This window comes from Xenopus laevis, chromosome 3S (genome assembly GCF_017654675.1).
Source record: "Xenopus laevis strain J_2021 chromosome 3S, Xenopus_laevis_v10.1, whole genome shotgun sequence".
NCBI lineage: Eukaryota > Metazoa > Chordata > Amphibia > Anura > Pipidae > Xenopus > Xenopus laevis.
This window is the reverse complement of record NC_054376.1, coordinates 2,316,409-2,336,377: the sequence shown is the minus strand read 5'-3', so window position 1 is coordinate 2,336,377 and position 19,969 is coordinate 2,316,409. Positions and strand designations below refer to the sequence as shown.

General features: G+C 43.0%; 1 protein-coding gene across 3 annotated transcripts in view; it reads right to left on the bottom strand.

The window, feature by feature from the left end:
* Window positions 1-1,611: 1,611 nt before the first annotated feature.
* The window catches only part of LOC108712533 (EF-hand calcium-binding domain-containing protein 6), a 62,105-nt gene continuing 43,747 nt past the window's right edge, over window positions 1,612-19,969 (bottom strand). For all 3 annotated transcript variants that reach the window (XM_041587855.1, XM_018254753.2, XM_018254755.2), the window contains exons 22-31: window positions 19,364-19,591; window positions 16,347-16,502; window positions 15,842-16,037; window positions 14,927-15,118; window positions 13,206-13,433; window positions 12,325-12,561; window positions 9,425-9,596; window positions 9,108-9,292; window positions 8,695-8,844; window positions 1,612-1,992 (exon numbers count right to left, since the gene is read on the bottom strand). In XM_041587855.1, coding sequence (XP_041443789.1) covers window positions 1,870-1,992; window positions 8,695-8,844; window positions 9,108-9,292; window positions 9,425-9,596; window positions 12,325-12,561; window positions 13,206-13,433; window positions 14,927-15,118; window positions 15,842-16,037; window positions 16,347-16,502; window positions 19,364-19,591 — 1,867 coding nt within the window. In that variant the 3' untranslated portion in view covers window positions 1,612-1,869. The remainder of the gene's footprint in view (window positions 1,993-8,694; window positions 8,845-9,107; window positions 9,293-9,424; window positions 9,597-12,324; window positions 12,562-13,205; window positions 13,434-14,926; window positions 15,119-15,841; window positions 16,038-16,346; window positions 16,503-19,363; window positions 19,592-19,969) is intronic.

Genomic DNA, 19,969 nt, shown 5'->3' with positions numbered 1-19,969 from the left:
GAGACAGACTATTATGAGACCGACTTTATTATATGAGACTGAATCTATTTTATGAGACAGACTCTAGTATATGAGACTATTATATGAGACATACTCTAGTATATGAGACAGACTATTATATGATACCGAATCTATTATGAGACAGACTATTATATGTGACTGACTATTATATGAGACTGAATCTATTTTATGAGACTGACTCTATTATATGAGACATACTCTATTATGAGACTCTATTATGAGACATACTCTAGTATATGAGAGACTATTATATGACACATACTCTAGTATATGAGACAGACTATTATATGATATTGAATCTATTATGAGACAGACTATTATATGTGACTGACTCTATTATATGAGACAGACCAGACTGTATTACATGAGACAGACTATTATATGAGACATACTCTAGTATCCGAGACAGACTATTATATGAGACATACGCTAGTATATGAGACAGAACCTTCAGCTCCAAACGCTCCATTACAGGCGGATCTGCCGGCGCCTCCACTGATTCAGTGAGAAATACACAAGGTTTATCTCTCCACCATCAAATCTGCAACTCGTTTTTATATTAAAAAATTCATTTAACTCGGGAGTCACTTCTCTTATTGTGCTGCTTCCAAAATTACCCACTTCTTTGTGTCAGTGAGATGGAAATATTCTGATACTCACCCCTTCCTCCTACTCCCACAACCCTATTCTATTCCCTTTATTTATTCACTACTTTCTACTTCATTCCACCTATTGTCTGTCTGTGACCCTCATATGTCTCACTGTAACTCCCAGTATCCTCACTGTAACAATCCCCTGTATTATAAAGAGAAAATACCCACTTCTATATGCTATAACACTTGCAGCCTTGTGCCTTTATATGGTCACAGAACAACCCCTCAGTGACTTCTAATATCCTTATCATTTACAGTAGGGGGTACATTATCCCTTATAATACATGAGTGATACTCAGAGTTCCCTGTATAACTCAGCCTGCAGCCTTGTGTCTTTATATGGTCACAGAACAACCCCTCAGTGACTTCTAATATCCTTATCATGTACAGTAGGGGGTACATTATCCCTTATAATACATGAGTGATACTCAGAGTTCCCTGTATAACTCAGCCTGCAGCCTTGTGCCTTTATATGGTCACAGAACAACCCCTCAGTGACTTCTAATATCCTTATCATTTACAGTAGGGGGTACATTATCCCTTATAATACATGAGTGATACTCAGAGTTCCCTGTATAACTCAGCCTGCAGCCTTGTGCCTTTATATGGTCACAGAACAACCCCTCAGTGACTTCTAATATCCTTATCATGTACAGTAGGGGGTACATTATCCCTTATAATACATGAGTGATACTTAGAGTTCCCTGTATAACTCAGCCTGCAGCCTTGTGCCTTTATATGGTCACAGAACAACCCCTCAGTGGCTTCTGGATAAAGGATGGATGTGACCATGAAGTCTGTTAAGGGATGCTGGGAGTTGTAGTGTTGCATCTACTTTGGAATATGCAGGCAAATCTCAGACACATATATACAGTTCCTGGACATGTACTATTTGCCATTGACACTGATGATACATTAGGGAAATTCATATTCTTTGTGGATTTTAAAACTTTAATGAGTATTTATTATAGTGATTGGGTCACTGACACCAGATATTATATCTATGAGGTTTCATATGAAACACTGGTTAAAAAAAGCAAATATATCCTCATGTGAAACACTAATGCTATTTATCAGTCTCCTGCTCATGAGCCGTAGTAAATACACCGCAGAGAGGCTCATGGGAATCTTATCTCAAACTCACACTAACAATGATCCGCCAGTCAAACCCACACGATTCTATGAGCTCATGGATCTAACGCAGGAAAGATCTCAGGAAGTCATTGTACGAGACCTTCGCTTTTAAGTCTTTGTCAAAGAATCCCAGAATGTGAAAGAACTCGTCTTCTGAGAGATTAAGCCCAGATTTCCGTAAAACCTGCAAAATAGGGGAATAACATGATATTTCAAATTAATGTTTGCCTGTAAAAAAAACTATTTGTAAAGGGAAATATATATAATCTCATACTTTTATGGGATCTCTTAGGGGGCTGTTCCTGCTGAATTGTGCTTAGTACAGGGAATACCTATGTTGCCATAGCTTTATGGGATCTCTCTGTACAGACTATGAGCAAACTTAGGGGCTGTTCCTGCTGAATTGTGCTTAGTACAGGGAATACCTATGTGCCATAGTTTTATGGGATCTCTCTGTATAGACTATGAGGGCTAGTCCACACGGGGAGATAGCCCTGCGTTTGCGGTCGCGGCGACAAAGCGCCGCGCCAGTCGCCGCGACCGGCGCAGGCGACAGTTTTGTATGGGCGCCTATGTAAAAACGCCTGTGCTAACCACACGAGGCGATGCGCTTTTCAACAGTCGCCTGAAAAAGCCTGGCGAGGCATTTTCAGGCGACTGTTGAAAAGCGCATCGCCTCGTGTGGTTAGCACAGGCGTTTTTACATAGGCGCCCATACAAAACTGTCGCCTGCGCCGGTCGCGGCGACTGGCGCGGCGCTTTGTCGCCGCGACCGCAAACGCAAGGCTATCTCCCCGTGTGGAATAGCCCTAAGCAAACTTAGGGACTGTTCCTGCTGAATTGTGCTTAGTACAGGGAATACCTATGCTGCCATAGTTTTATGGGATCGCTCTGTACAGACTATGAGCAAATTTAGGGACTGTTCCTGCTGAATTGTGCTTAGTACAGGGAATACCTATGTGCCATAGTTTTATGGGATCTCTCTGTACAGACTATGAGCAAACTTAGGGGACTGTTCCTGCTGAATTGTGCTTAGTACAGGGAATACCTATGTGCCATAGTTTTATGGGATCTCTCTGTATAGACTATGAGCAAACTTAGGGACTGTTCCTGCTGAATTGTGCTTAGTACAGGGGAATACCTATGCTGCCATAGTTTTATGGGATCTCTCTGTACAGACTATGAGCAAACTTAGGGACTGTTCCTGCTGAATTGTGCTTAGTACAGGGAATACCTATGCTGCCATAGTTTTATGGGATCTCTCTGTACAGACTATGAGCAAACTTAGGGACTGTTCCTGCTGAATTGTGCTTAGTACAGGGGAATACCTATGCTGCCATAGTTTTATGGGATCTCTCTGTACAGACTATGAGCAAACTTAGGGGCTGTTCCTGCTGAATTGTGCTTAGTACAGGGAATACCTATGCTGCCATAGTTTTATGGGATCTCTCTGTACAGACTATGAGCAAACTTAGGGACTGTTCCTGCTGAATTGTGCTTAGTACAGGGAATACCTATGCTGCCATAGTTTTATGGGATCGCTCTGTACAGACTATGAGCAAATTTAGGGACTGTTCCTGCTGAATTGTGCTTAGTACAGGGAATACCTATGTGCCATAGTTTTATGGGATCTCTCTGTACAGACTATGAGCAAACTTAGGGGACTGTTCCTGCTGAATTGTGCTTAGTACAGGGAATACCTATGTGCCATAGTTTTATGGGATCTCTCTGTATAGACTATGAGCAAACTTAGGGACTGTTCCTGCTGAATTGTGCTTAGTACAGGGAATACCTATGCTGCCATAGTTTTATGGGATCTCTCTGTACAGACTATGAGCAAACTTAGGGACTGTTCCTGCTGAATTGTGCTTAGTACAGGGGAATACCTATGCTGCCATAGTTTTATGGGATCTCTCTGTACAGACTATGAGCAAACTTAGGGGCTGTTCCTGCTGAATTGTGCTTAGTACAGGGAATACCTATGCTGCCATAGTTTTATGGGATCTCTCTGTACAGACTATGAGCAAACTTAGGGACTGTTCCTGCTGAATTGTGCTTAGTACAGGGAATACCTATGCTGCCATAGTTTTATGGGATCGCTCTGTACAGACTATGAGCAAATTTAGGGACTGTTCCTGCTGAATTGTGCTTAGTACAGGGAATACCTATGTGCCATAGTTTTATGGGATCTCTCTGTACAGACTATGAGCAAACTTAGGGGACTGTTCCTGCTGAATTGTGCTTAGTACAGGGAATACCTATGTGCCATAGTTTTATGGGATCTCTCTGTATAGACTATGAGCAAACTTAGGGACTGTTCCTGCTGAATTGTGCTTAGTACAGGGGAATACCTATGCTGCCATAGTTTTATGGGATCTCTCTGTACAGACTATGAGCAAACTTAGGGACTGTTCCTGCTGAATTGTGCTTAGTACAGGGAATACCTATGCTGCCATAGTTTTATGGGATCTCTCTGTACAGACTATGAGCAAACTTAGGGACTGTTCCTGCTGAATTGTGCTTAGTACAGGGGAATACCTATGCTGCCATAGTTTTATGGGATCTCTCTGTACAGACTATGAGCAAACTTAGGGGCTGTTCCTGCTGAATTGTGCTTAGTACAGGGAATACCTATGCTGCCATAGTTTTATGGGATCTCTCTGTACAGACTATGAGCAAACTTAGGGACTGTTCCTGCTGAATTGTGCTTAGTACAGGGAATACCTATGCTGCCATAGTTTTATGGGATCGCTCTGTACAGACTATGAGCAAATTTAGGGACTGTTCCTGCTGAATTGTGCTTAGTACAGGGAATACCTATGTGCCATAGTTTTATGGGATCTCTCTGTACAGACTATGAGCAAACTTAGGGGACTGTTCCTGCTGAATTGTGCTTAGTACAGGGAATACCTATGTGCCATAGTTTTATGGGATCTCTCTGTATAGACTATGAGCAAACTTAGGGACTGTTCCTGCTGAATTGTGCTTAGTACAGGGAATACCTATGCTGCCATAGTTTTATGGGATCTCTCTGTACAGACTATGAGCAAACTTAGGGACTGTTCCTGCTGAATTGTGCTTAGTACAGGGGAATACCTATGCTGCCATAGTTTTATGGGATCTCTCTGTACAGACTATGAGCAAACTTAGGGGCTGTTCCTGCTGAATTGTGCTTAGTACAGGGAATACCTATGCTGCCATAGTTTTATGGGATCTCTCTGTACAGACTATGAGCAAACTTAGGGACTGTTCCTGCTGAATTGTGCTTAGTACAGGGAATACCTATGCTGCCATAGTTTTATGGGATCGCTCTGTACAGACTATGAGCAAATTTAGGGACTGTTCCTGCTGAATTGTGCTTAGTACAGGGAATACCTATGTGCCATAGTTTTATGGGATCTCTCTGTACAGACTATGAGCAAACTTAGGGGACTGTTCCTGCTGAATTGTGCTTAGTACAGGGAATACCTATGTGCCATAGTTTTATGGGATCTCTCTGTATAGACTATGAGCAAACTTAGGGACTGTTCCTGCTGAATTGTGCTTAGTACAGGGGAATACCTATGCTGCCATAGTTTTATGGGATCTCTCTGTACAGACTATGAGCAAACTTAGGGACTGTTCCTGCTGAATTGTGCTTAGTACAGGGAATACCTATGCTGCCATAGTTTTATGGGATCTCTCTGTACAGACTATGAGCAAACTTAGGGACTGTTCCTGCTGAATTGTGCTTAGTACAGGGGAATACCTATGCTGCCATAGTTTTATGGGATCTCTCTGTACAGACTATGAGCAAACTTAGGGGCTGTTCCTGCTGAATTGTGCTTAGTACAGGGAATACCTATGCTGCCATAGTTTTATGGGATCTCTCTGTACAGACTATGAGCAAACTTAGGGACTGTTCCTGCTGAATTGTGCTTAGTACAGGGAATACCTATGCTGCCATAGTTTTATGGGATCGCTCTGTACAGACTATGAGCAAATTTAGGGACTGTTCCTGCTGAATTGTGCTTAGTACAGGGAATACCTATGTGCCATAGTTTTATGGGATCTCTCTGTACAGACTATGAGCAAACTTAGGGGACTGTTCCTGCTGAATTGTGCTTAGTACAGGGAATACCTATGTGCCATAGTTTTATGGGATCTCTCTGTATAGACTATGAGCAAACTTAGGGACTGTTCCTGCTGAATTGTGCTTAGTACAGGGAATACCTATGCTGCCATAGTTTTATGGGATCTCTCTGTACAGACTATGAGCAAACTTAGGGACTGTTCCTGCTGAATTGTGCTTAGTACAGGGGAATACCTATGCTGCCATAGTTTTATGGGATCTCTCTGTACAGACTATGAGCAAACTTAGGGGCTGTTCCTGCTGAATTGTGCTTAGTACAGGGAATACCTATGCTGCCATAGTTTTATGGGATCTCTCTGTACAGACTATGAGCAAACTTAGGGACTGTTCCTGCTGAATTGTGCTTAGTACAGGGAATACCTATGCTGCCATAGTTTTATGGGATCGCTCTGTACAGACTATGAGCAAATTTAGGGACTGTTCCTGCTGAATTGTGCTTAGTACAGGGAATACCTATGTGCCATAGTTTTATGGGATCTCTCTGTACAGACTATGAGCAAACTTAGGGGACTGTTCCTGCTGAATTGTGCTTAGTACAGGGAATACCTATGTGCCATAGTTTTATGGGATCTCTCTGTATAGACTATGAGCAAACTTAGGGACTGTTCCTGCTGAATTGTGCTTAGTACAGGGGAATACCTATGCTGCCATAGTTTTATGGGATCTCTCTGTACAGACTATGAGCAAACTTAGGGACTGTTCCTGCTGAATTGTGCTTAGTACAGGGAATACCTATGCTGCCATAGTTTTATGGGATCTCTCTGTACAGACTATGAGCAAACTTAGGGACTGTTCCTGCTGAATTGTGCTTAGTACAGGGGAATACCTATGCTGCCATAGTTTTATGGGATCTCTCTGTACAGACTATGAGCAAACTTAGGGGCTGTTCCTGCTGAATTGTGCTTAGTACAGGGAATACCTATGCTGCCATAGTTTTATGGGATCTCTCTGTACAGACTATGAGCAAACTTAGGGACTGTTCCTGCTGAATTGTGCTTAGTACAGGGAATACCTATGCTGCCATAGTTTTATGGGATCGCTCTGTACAGACTATGAGCAAATTTAGGGACTGTTCCTGCTGAATTGTGCTTAGTACAGGGAATACCTATGTGCCATAGTTTTATGGGATCTCTCTGTACAGACTATGAGCAAACTTAGGGGACTGTTCCTGCTGAATTGTGCTTAGTACAGGGAATACCTATGTGCCATAGTTTTATGGGATCTCTCTGTATAGACTATGAGCAAACTTAGGGACTGTTCCTGCTGAATTGTGCTTAGTACAGGGAATACCTATGCTGCCATAGTTTTATGGGATCTCTCTGTACAGACTATGAGCAAACTTAGGGACTGTTCCTGCTGAATTGTGCTTAGTACAGGGGAATACCTATGCTGCCATAGTTTTATGGGATCTCTCTGTACAGACTATGAGCAAACTTAGGGGCTGTTCCTGCTGAATTGTGCTTAGTACAGGGAATACCTATGCTGCCATAGTTTTATGGGATCTCTCTGTACAGACTATGAGCAAACTTAGGGACTGTTCCTGCTGAATTGTGCTTAGTACAGGGAATACCTATGCTGCCATAGTTTTATGGGATCGCTCTGTACAGACTATGAGCAAATTTAGGGACTGTTCCTGCTGAATTGTGCTTAGTACAGGGAATACCTATGTGCCATAGTTTTATGGGATCTCTCTGTACAGACTATGAGCAAACTTAGGGGACTGTTCCTGCTGAATTGTGCTTAGTACAGGGAATACCTATGTGCCATAGTTTTATGGGATCTCTCTGTATAGACTATGAGCAAACTTAGGGACTGTTCCTGCTGAATTGTGCTTAGTACAGGGGAATACCTATGCTGCCATAGTTTTATGGGATCTCTCTGTACAGACTATGAGCAAACTTAGGGACTGTTCCTGCTGAATTGTGCTTAGTACAGGGAATACCTATGCTGCCATAGTTTTATGGGATCTCTCTGTACAGACTATGAGCAAACTTAGGGACTGTTCCTGCTGAATTGTGCTTAGTACAGGGGAATACCTATGCTGCCATAGTTTTATGGGATCTCTCTGTACAGACTATGAGCAAACTTAGGGGCTGTTCCTGCTGAATTGTGCTTAGTACAGGGAATACCTATGCTGCCATAGTTTTATGGGATCTCTCTGTACAGACTATGAGCAAACTTAGGGACTGTTCCTGCTGAATTGTGCTTAGTACAGGGAATACCTATGCTGCCATAGTTTTATGGGATCTCTCTGTACAGACTATGATCAAACTTAGGGGCTGTTCCTGCTGAATTGTGCTTAGTACAGGGAATGATTAAGGGAGTGATTAAGGGAGTGATTCCCGAAACGCGTAGGGCGTTGGATCCTTGTTTTAACCTGGAATAAAAGTACATTCGGAGTGCCGTCTATTTCTTTTCGAGGTCTTAGTACAGGGAATACCTATGCTGCCATAGTTTTATGGGATCTCTCTGTACAGACTATGAGCAAATTTAGGGACTGTTCCTGCTGAATTGTGCTTAGTACAGGGAATACCTATGTGCCATAGTTTTATGGGATCTCTCTGTACAGACTATGAGCAAACTTAGGGACTGTTCCTGCTGAATTGTGCTTAGTACAGGGAATACCTATGCTGCCATAGTTTTATGGGATCTCTCTGTACAGACTATGAGTAAACTTAGGGAGTTCCTGCTGAATTGTGCTTAGTACAGGGAATACCTATGTGCCATAGTTTTATGGGATCTCTCTGTACAGACCTGTTTGAAATCCTGAGTGCTGATATAGCCTGTTCTTGCTTCATCAAAAGACAGAAAGGCTCGTCTCATGGGTCTCCAGGAATCCAGTATCTTGGGCTGAATTCTCAGCATGGCATTTAGGAATAATGGGCCCTGAGGTCCTGTACTGATCTGAAAAGGACAAGGGAAAGTGTCAGTTCTACAGAACACACAGGAATGTAAATGGTAAAACAGGGCGCCAGCTCTCTCTGCTTTTGACTTCACCCCACAAATACTGATAATGGAAAATAAAAGATACAGAGAATGGGGCAGGGAGAGTCCAGAAGACAAAAGGTTTGGACACAATGAAGGGGCAAATAATATGGTGAGAGGGGAGATATAGAGAAGAGATATAAGGGAAGGGACAACAGGAATCTCAGAAAACAGTGACTTACAGGAACCCGTGTTTTCTGCACCTTCATCCTGTGCATCAGGGAGTTCTCCTGAGACTTTGGCTCCAGCATAATGTTCCGGAAGAAATCCGAGTAGGAGAACTTGCCGTTGTTCTTTGAATCGTACTTTATGGTCAGTCGCTCCAGTTCCTCCTCGTTTATATCCACATTAAACTGCTTCAGAATAACTGTACGACATTGAAGAGACTTATTCATTTCTACAATCAGCAGCTCATCCTGTCTGCCCACCCCTCGCCGGCATGAGTCACTGATTTCTAATCCATTACATTAAACCAATCATGTCCCCCAAATGCACAGACCTGACAAGTGGTTAGGGGTGATCTCTCCGGCTCTCTCGGGGTCGTGTTCTCTGCACCCACGCAGAACCTCCTGCCACACTTTCTGGAGCCCCCCCTTGAGCCGGCCTTCTATCTGCTCACAGTTCAGCAGCCTCCATGAAGCAGCAGCTGTTTTTGGCCTCTGAATATCAGTCTGTGGAGGGATAAGATGAAAATCAAGCACCTTGTACCTTTATGTACACTATAGAAATAAGTAGGGATGCACCAAATCCAGGATTCGGCCAAGATTAGGCCTTTTTCAGCAGGATTCGGCCGAATCCTTCTGCCCGGCGGAATCAAATCCTAATTTGCATATTAAAATTAGGGGTCAGGAGGGGCATTGCGTGACTTTTTGTTTCAAAACAAGGAAGTAAAAAATGTTTTCTCCTTCGCCAGGATTTCGTTCGATATTCGGCCCAACCCTTCGGGAAGGATTCAGGGGTTCGGCCAAATCCAAAATAGTGGATTCAGTGCATCCCTAGAAATAAGTAGGAAATGGGGGTTCTCCCCTGCAATAGCAGTATCTGATTGGGTCTCCAAGGAGCTGATGGGATCCTAGGGAGGGATCTATCTTGAAAATTAAATATAAGCTTCATCTTGCTGAAATAAGAAACAATTAGGGATTTGACCTTTTTCAGCAGGATTTGGATTCGGCCGAATCCTTCTGCCCGGCGGAACCGATTCCTAATTTGCTAATATACAAATTAGAGGCAGGGAGGGACATCGCGTGACTTTTTGTCTCAAAACAAGGAAGTAAAAAATGTTTGCATATGCAAATTAGGATTTGGTTCGGTATTCGGCAGAATCTTTCGCGAAGGATTCATCCGAATCCAAAATAGTGGATTCGGTGCATCCCTAAATATAATCAATTAAAAATTCTGTACCATTTATGAAATAAAAAAATTACTCTTCACTCTCCCCCTCTGAACAACCTGTCATTCTTCATTCTGTCTTCATCCAGTAGGTGGAGTCAGTTTTTGATTGACAGGTCCAATACACACTTTAGGGGGGGTTCTTATGCTTAGGAATAAAATTAGAAACCTTTCTCACATCTTTCCTAAGCAGAAGAACATCAGCCTCTTTCTTTCTCCTGACAATTTCCTTGACTACTTGCTGGTCAGACTGGTGGGAAACTGACCAGCAGGTGGCGCTGTTGGAACAAAATTCATTCATATTAACAGCACATGTATCCCTTAAAGGACCAGTAACACCTTTTAGAGAAACCAGTCCAAGTCAATGTACTTACATTAGTAATATCCAATATGCAGCTGCACAATGCTTTCTAGTAAGGAAAGCCAAAAAAATTAAAACCGACGTTTTCTTGTGGAGTCCAAGGGGCCCCGCCATCTTGCAGCAGTAGAAAAGCTTCTTTTCCCCTGCCTGCGCGCTGCCGTGAGCTTTTTCCTGTTCTACGGTTTCCAACTTCCTGGTTTGCGACGTTATTTCCAGAAGTGCAGCGAGTACCCTGTGGGTTGCGGGTAGAAGTTCCGGGTGCGGGTATAGACGCGGGTCGGCGGTTCTGCGGGTTTGTGGGTAGTGGGTCGGGCCGCAGGTCTTCTCACTAGCGATTTTTACTCCTTTTTTCTGATCAAGTCTACTTCCGATAATGTCACTTCCGCTTTACAATGACAGCACTTCCTGTTTTACTCCTTTTTTCTGATGACGCCTACTTACAATGATGTCACTTCCAGTTTACAATGACAGCACATCCTGATTCTTGATGGTCGGGTAGCGGACCAAGCGGGTAAGAATGCGGGTTGCGGGTTGTGGGTACCGGTTCCAAAAAATGGACCTGCGCAGGACTCTAAGTGACATGACCCAGTAACCACTAGTTACCCAGTTATTGTGCTGTCAGTATGTCAGTATCTGTTCCAACACACTGTTCTTCAGCCTTCTCTTCAGTGTGCGCCTCTCCCCCCAGCCCTTCCGTGATCCTCTGCAGCAGCCCATCCTTGTGTGCCTCTCCTCCAGCCTTTCTGTTTGTGCCTCTCCCCCCAGCCCAGAAGAGGAGAATGTCGCTGTTTGAATCCTCCGCTGGCTGCTCTGAAAATAAAGCCACTTCCGGGTTCAGTCCTGTACCAGAAATCATGTGAGTAGGAGCGCTGTCAGGGGCGCGCACATAGGTACAGAGCTGCAGCTGCTGGTCGCCATATCGCCTTTTCTCAATATGTATTGTAGAACATGGAGGAAATTTTTATTGGTGACTTTTAAGCTTAACCAGAGGTAAATATATAAAATGCAGTGGGAAATGGGTATAATTTGGAAGGTATAGTTTTCATTTTTTTAAAGAAAAAAAATTGGTGTTACTGGTCCTTTAATATCTTGGAATAAAAGGTAAATAAATAATGAATGTAAATTACAAAAGTGATTAGAATAGCCCCCTCATTACTTTGACATTCACTTATTTTAAAGGTTTACTTATCCTTTAAAAAAATAACCGGCTCTGATGGAAATCCTGTTACTCTTGCACAGGGTGTTTGCCAGAGTCTGTTGTTTGGTTACCTTTTGTTTGTGCTGGAGCCGGTTATTTGAGTTATTCTGCTAAAAAAAGAGAGCCCACCTAAAAGATGTGGTACCTACCTGTCAATCAAAATCTGACTCAGGCCTCAGCATGAAGAGTAACAGGTTGTGGAGAGAGAGATACTGAAGACGAACTTATTATTTCTTAAATAATACAGAATTTTCTAATAGATTATATTTAGAAAGTGAGATTAAATTACATTTTCATTTTCGCAATAGCGCTTTTACCCATAATCCTCTCTTACCCCCAGCCATTATATCCTACTGAAAGATCTGACAGCAGTTGCTCCATATACAAGTATAGCCGAGGAAGAATCAATTCAGGCAGCAGGTGCTTCTGGGATACGGAACGCTCAACTCACCTTGGGTTTGTTTAAAACGGCCGGAGCAGTTTTGGGGCGTCTGAGCCCAGACTGTGATTCTGGAGAAGTTCGGCTCCTGGGCAATGCTGAGGCCGGTTTATGAATTAACTCTGCGTGGTCCCCTGTCCCGTTCTCAGGTGGAGACACCAGGGCGTTGCCGCCAAACCGACTCAAAAACTCGTGGTATTTCAGGTTTCCGTAGGAGTTGAGCGGCAGCGTGTTCCACAGGTTTTCAAACTAGGAGAGAGCTGATTAGTCTGACAGCACTGGGATACTAGATACAAGAAACTGATTGGAAGGTGCGCTTGCCCTTTAATGCACAGAGCTAAACCCTAAAAATGAATGTGGACTTCAAACTTGTCACAGGGGGTCACCATCTTGGAAAGTGTCTGTGACACTCACATGCTCAGTGGGCTCTGATTGGCTGTTGAGAAGCTAAGCTTAGGGCTCGTCACTAATTATCCAGCAGAAAATGAGCTTCCCTGGCTGTAATATAAGCTGATGCTACAGGTTTGCTGATTATTCAATTCTGATGCTAATTGCACTGGTTTCTGTGCTGCCATGTAGTAATTATGTGTATTAATGACTAATCAGCCTTATATTGTGACATTTCTATTCTATGTGTACTGTATATTGTGAGTGGCTCCCTAAGCTCAGTAAGTGACAGCAGCACAGAGCATGTGAATCAGTGAATCAGCAGAAAAGAAGATGGGGAGCTACTGGGGCATCTTTGGAGACACAGATCTTTACTGCTAAAGGGCTGTGGTTGCCTTGGGCTGGTACAGAAGCACAAAACATCATGTACAACATTTCTACCTACTTCTTTAGTTAAGCTTTAGTTCTCCTTTAAGTAGATATTTTAAGTGGGGGTGGGATCTCACCTGTTCATCTGTCAGAAGCATGAAATTCTTGTTGAAAAGCTCTTGGAAATCCTCCTTGGAGACAACATCAATGTTGGCATAATCCAGGGCAATAAAGTCCTGAGCGATGGTGTAGAAGCGAGCAGCGACCACTTCCTGAATGCGAGTCAGAACTTCCTTCATGCTGAGCCCCTGATTAGACCTGGGCCTGGTGATATGTTGCACTTTCTCTACCCAAGTGGAAGGAGGCTGCCCAATACCAGAAAAGACAGAGCAGCGTCAGGTCAGAACTCCCTATACTTTGCCACAAAGTAGGGATGCACCGAATCTAGGATTCGGCCTTTTTCAGCAGGATTCGGCCGAATCCTTCTGCCCGGCCGAACAGAATCCAAATTTGCATATGCAAATTAGGGGTAGGGAGGGAAATCGCGTGACAAGGAAGTAAAGAATGTTTTCCCTTCCTACCACTCATTTGCATATGCAAATTAGGATTCAGTATTCAGCCGAATCTTTCACAAAGGAATAGGGGGTTCGGCCGAAACCAAAATAGTGGATTCGGTGCATCCCTACCACAAAGTGAGGCCATCAAGAAAAAAATAAATCTTGCCCCAGTCTTCTTTAAAGAGGCAAAGGCTTGGTACTGGCCAATCTGCACTCAGTTCTACTCTAAAGTCTCCGCCATCTTGGAAGAGGCAGACTAACCTTGCGCCCTCCCTGGCTGCCCAGCATTGTATGTCTCCCTGTACTTTGTTATGGAAGAGCAGCTGCAATCCAAGAGTCAAGCCACTAAGCATTTCCACATTGTCAGGCTTTACTTGCCCTTTATTAAACAGGCTACAGCCATAAGGTCTACCCTTATTTTTGTGTTTCCTCATAGTTACATGGGAACAATTGTGAAAATGTAATATAAGCTTCAGCATAGTGAAATAAGAAACTTTCTAAATACAATCAATTAAAAAGTCTGTACTGTTTCTAAAATAATCAAGTTTATGTTCACTATTCTCTTCATTCTGTCTTCATGCAGCAGTTGGGTGTCAGATATTCACTGACAGTTACATCCAATATATCTTATAGGGGGGCTCCTTTTGCCTAGCAGATGTATTAGAGGTCACTCTATTAAACTCAACAGACATCATGTCTCTCTACATGCAGGATTTGTGCAAAAGGCAGTTATTTTGTTAGAGCTCCCTCAAATAACTGATTCCAGTACAAACAAAATAACTGTGTTTTGCACAAATCCTGCATGTAGAGAGACATGATGTCTGTTGAGTTTAATAGAGTGACCTCTAATACATCTTCTAGGCAAAAGGAGCCCCCCTATAAGATATATTGGATCTAACTGTCAGTGAATATCTGACACCCAACTGCTGCATGAAGAGAGAATGAAGAGAAACAGATGCTGAGAGAGGAATAGTGAAAATAAACGTGATTATTTAAAAACAGTACAGACTTTTAAAATTGATTGTATTTAGAAAGTTTCTTATTTCAGTATGAGGAATCTTATTTTAAATTTTCATTTTCTCGATAGTTCCCCTTTAAGAAGAGTGTCTTCCATGGGTTAAACCCCAGACAGGGTGCTGGTGTTTATTGCAGTCCCTGAATCCTGATCATAAAGAAATGAATCCTGAGCTTTCCGCCAGCCCCACAACAGGTAAAATGACAGTTTTTTAGCTCTGAAGCCCTTGACGTGGGAACAAAGCTGAAGGGATTTGCATTGAGGAGCGCGTGGCAGGCGTCTGTACCTCGGGGTGGGACGAGCTGAAATTGTGCAGGAAGCGTCTCCAGTCTATTGTCTGCTCCTCGCTGAGCGGCAGTTTGCTGAGCAGGTACCTGAACTGCCTCTCCGATAGCTTAAAGCAGAAGCTGTCAATTATCTGGTGCAATTCAAAGGGCTTGATGGTGCCTGTACAGTCCCTATCAAACGCAGAGAATGCCTGCAATAGAACGGACAGACAGACTTGCTTAGACAACGGCAAGGACACAGACACATACATGTTCCACTGGAGACTGCTCTTACCCCTCTAAACTGAACTGCTCCTTATCTGTAAATCTGAGACATGACAGCCGGGAAGTCATTATACAGAACTGATTACCTTTCCTTAGTGACCCTGCTGCTTCCAGGGCAAGGTTGGGGCTGATTATACAGAGATCATTATCAGGCTGATTATACAGAGATCATTGTCAGGCTGATTATACAGAGATCAGTATTCTTCTTGCACTGACTCTGCTGATTCCAGCCTGGGATGGAGGGGCTACTTACCATCTTTCTTTTGTTATTATCTACCTGGGTCCTACTGGAGGGGCTCACTCGGGGGGAGGGGGGTTGGAAACGGCACTCGCTATCTCCTCGACACTGACTCCACCCATTCCAGAATATGGTGAAGAACTTACAGTCACTCTTTGAGGAGGGGTCGATTGTAAAACGTATTACTAGTCCACAGATCCCTCTGTATTAAAAGCTGCTTCTTATCTCTGACAAAGGTCGCAGCTTGGGAAGAGAGGGGTTTGTTTATACAGAGCTCATTGTTTTTGCTTCCGAACTATTTTCCATTATATTATAATATAACAGCAAATCCTGCTAGAGCAGCTGTAGGGATGAAAGGAAAGGGGGATGTAACTGGCACACGATGATTTAGGGGTACCGTGGAGACTCCTACCTTATACAGGTCGTCGTATGAAGATGCCACCGTTTCTTTCAATTTAAGCAGCACCTTGTGCAGGCTCAGTTTTAGGGGTGTCTCTGCGGGTGCAATGTGCTGCTGCCTTTGGCCATACTTAGAGGCTCTGCCGTCGTCAATCATTCTCAGGAAATCAGGATACGACAACTTGTTATCTGACACTCGGATTCTCAGTCTGGGGGGGCACAGAACACAATATGTTATCAGTCACAACCTTACAACCCCCCATCTGCCTACAACTCCCATCATCCCCTACAAAGAATGAAGCCCGCAGAGGTGATCAAGCATTTGACATAGGAATGAACATGACAGTAGGATAAGGCAGTTTAGGCCCTGCAAAGTTGCTTGAAATTATGTTTACTTTTTAAAAAGTTATGTTTGTGTGGAGTTCCCCTTTAATGTCGGGTGCTTGTGACTACAGAGCAAGTAGTAAAAGCCAGAGCAGGAGGTTGAAGCAGACAGTTGTGCCAGTAGTAGTACTTACCTGTACAGTAGGTTGGCAAACTGATCGTCGTCCAAATGGAAATTCAGGCTCCGCAGCTTGGCGCGCAAGTCTTCAACTGATATCAGCCCGTCCTGGTTTCTGTCGATCTGAGCGAAGGCTGCGCTGAAATCTGGGTAATAATCCCGAAATTTATCCCTGCACACAGGAAAGGACAAGATCACTATATATATATATATATATACTGGGGGCGTCACCCTATACAACACTACTTAGTAGTGGGGTCATTTATCAACACTGCCTGTAGAGTAGGCAGTCGCCCATGGCAACCAATCAAATTGTTGCATTCATTGTTCTACCGGCAGCTGACAGAAAAAGCCAATCACTGATTGGTTGCTATGGGTTACTGCCCAGGGGCAAATTTAATGAGCCCCCTTGTCTCTGCATAAAATGGTAAATCAGGACAACCGTTGGATATTTTGGGGGCCCAGTAACATCTACACCACTGGCCTGGGGGTTCTAGAGTAACAATAATGGAAGGGAGAGTAAAAGAATGAAGTAGAAGAGTGGGGTCCATGAGAAAGTCCAGCAGAGCCCCCCGATACAGATAGAAATGCAGTGACATGTGATTGGACACAGCAGTATATAATGTGTCACTATTCTCATATAATGTTGTCCTTTATTTACCCAGCGACACACACACTATTATTCACTATATAAAACGGTCACACATTTGGGCTTGTGTTATTTACAGCAGTGCAGTGAGGAAATCTGCTCTCTCTTTTCAATATGCTGATTCCTGGCTCTGCGGCAGCTGCATCTCATTCACATCTAACTAGGGATCCACTGAATCCACTACTTTGGATTTGGACGAACCCCCGAATCCTTCGCAAAATATTCGGGCGAATACCAAACCGAATCCAAATCCTAATTTGCATATGCAAATTATGGGTGGGAAGGGGAAAACATATTTACTTCCTTGTTTTGTGACAAAAAGTCACACAATTTCCCTCCTGCCCCTAATTTGCATATGCAAATTAGGATTTGGTTCGGCTGGGCAGAAGGATTCGGCCAAATTCAAATCCTGCTGAAAAAGGCCGAATCCTGGATTCGGTGCATCCCTACATCTAACACACTCACATCTAACACACTCACAGCTAACACACACACACCTAACATACACTCACATCTAACACACACTCACATCTAACACACACTCACATCTAACACTCACATCTAACACACACACACACCTAACATACACTCACATCTAACACTCACATCTAACACTCACATCTAACACACACCTAACATACACTCACATCTAACACACACTCACATCTAACACTCACATCTAACACACACACACCTAACATACACTCACATCTAACACTCACATCTAACACTCACATCTAACACACACACACCTAACATACACTCTCATCTAACACACACTCACATCTAACACTCACATCTAACACTCACATCTAACACACACACACCTAACATACACTCACATCTAACACTCACATCTAACACACACCTAACATACACTCACATCTAACACTCACATCTAACACTCACATCTAACACACACACACATCTAACACTCACATCTAACACTCACATCTAACACTCACATCTAACACACACACACCTAACATACACTCACATCTAACACTCACATCTAACACACACCTAACATACACTCATATCTAACACTCACATCTAACACTCACATCTAACACTCACATCTAACACACACACACATCTAACACTCACATCTAACACTCACATCTAACACTCACATCTAACACTCACATCTAACACTCACATCTAACACACACACACCTAACATACACTCACATCTAACACTCACATCTAACACTCACATCTAACACTCACATCTAACACACACACACCTAACATACACTCACATCTAACACTCACATCTAACACTCACATCTAACACACACACACCTAACATACACACACATCTAACACACACACATTCACATTTAACACACACACACACATTTAATGACAACTCAAGACAAGAGTTGTGTTCCCAGGAGATTCAAGTCCATTTCTTTGTGGATGAAGCGTTATCTCTTGCGTCTGCGACTCCGACATAATTATCGCGCCATTAAATGCGTTTGCGGAGAATGGGAGGGTGGCACAATATCTGCCATTCTTATGCTAAACCAGCCATTCTGTCTCTCCAGAAATGATTCATTCAGCCGGTAATTACACAATTCTCCCCAAAACTGGGAGCAATCTCAGCCCGAGATTTAACGCAGCTCCAAAATCTTCTGTCTGATTCTGTGTTAACCCTTGCCTATACCTCATGCTTCTGCTTCTCTCCTGCTATCTTATGCTCTCCCACTCGTTTTCATTCCTTCTATATCTGTATTAATTAAAGGGCTGGTTCACCTTTAAGCTTACTTTCAGTATGTTATAGCATGGCTAATTATAAGCAACTTTTCAATTGGTCTTCATTATTTATTATGTTATAATTTTAAATTATTTGCCATCTTCTGCTGACTCTTTCCAGCTTTCACTGACCCCATCTAAAAATCAAATGCTCTGTAAGGCTACAAATGTATTGTTATTGCTACTTTTTATTCCTCAACTTTCTATTCAGTCCTCTCCTATTCATATTCCAGTCACTTCAAATCAATGCATGGTTGCTAGGGGAATTTGGTTCCTAGCAACCCGGTGGCTGAAACTGCAAACTGGAGAGCTGCTGAATAAAAAGCTAAATAACTCAAAAACCACAAATAATATAAAATGAAAACCAGTTGCAAATATCTCTACATCACCCTAAAAGTTAACTCAAGTTGAAGAACCCCTATAAGGATGGGAGCTGCCATATTGGTTTCATTAGTGAAGATCCTAAAATAATTTAGCAGCCATTATTGAGAAGTTAAGAGAAAATAAATGATATTTGTTAATGGGAGGAGGATGAGGAGGAGGAAGGGTAGCAGGTCAGGTCCATGTGAGACAAGATGAGGGTAGAGCTTGTATGTTCCAGTATATCCCTTTCATAGTGTTCTTACTTGATCTGCTGCTCTATATCCTTCATATCCAGCTCCTTGGTCTGGTGTTTGTGAAACGCATCCATCTCCTCCTGGATTTGCTGCTGCTTCTTGTAATGTTCCTCCAGCCGAGTCTCATTGTCTTCTGTGATCTGTTTGCTCGGCCCACTGTCTCCAGACGCAAAGCTGATGCCCAACTTCTCCAGGAATTCCTGGTGCGTGAGGAAACCCTTCCCTTCCGGATCATACCTGCCAAAGTGCAATGATTGTAGTGACTAAAATAATGTCTCTTAATACCAATCATCATGTACCCCCTACTGTAAATGATAAGGATATTAGAAGTCACTGAGGGGTTGTTCTGTGACCATATAAAGACACAAGGCTGCAGGCTGAGTTATACTGGGAACTCTGAGTATCACTCATGTATTATAAGGGATAATGTACCCCCTACTGTAAATGATAAGGATATTAGAAGTCACTGAGGGGTTGTTCTGTGACCATATAAAGACACAAGGCTGCAGGCTGAGTTATACAGGGAACTCTGAGTATCACTCATGTATTATAAGGGATAATGTACCCCCTACTGTAAATGATAAGGATATTAGAAGTCACTGAGGGGTTGTTCTG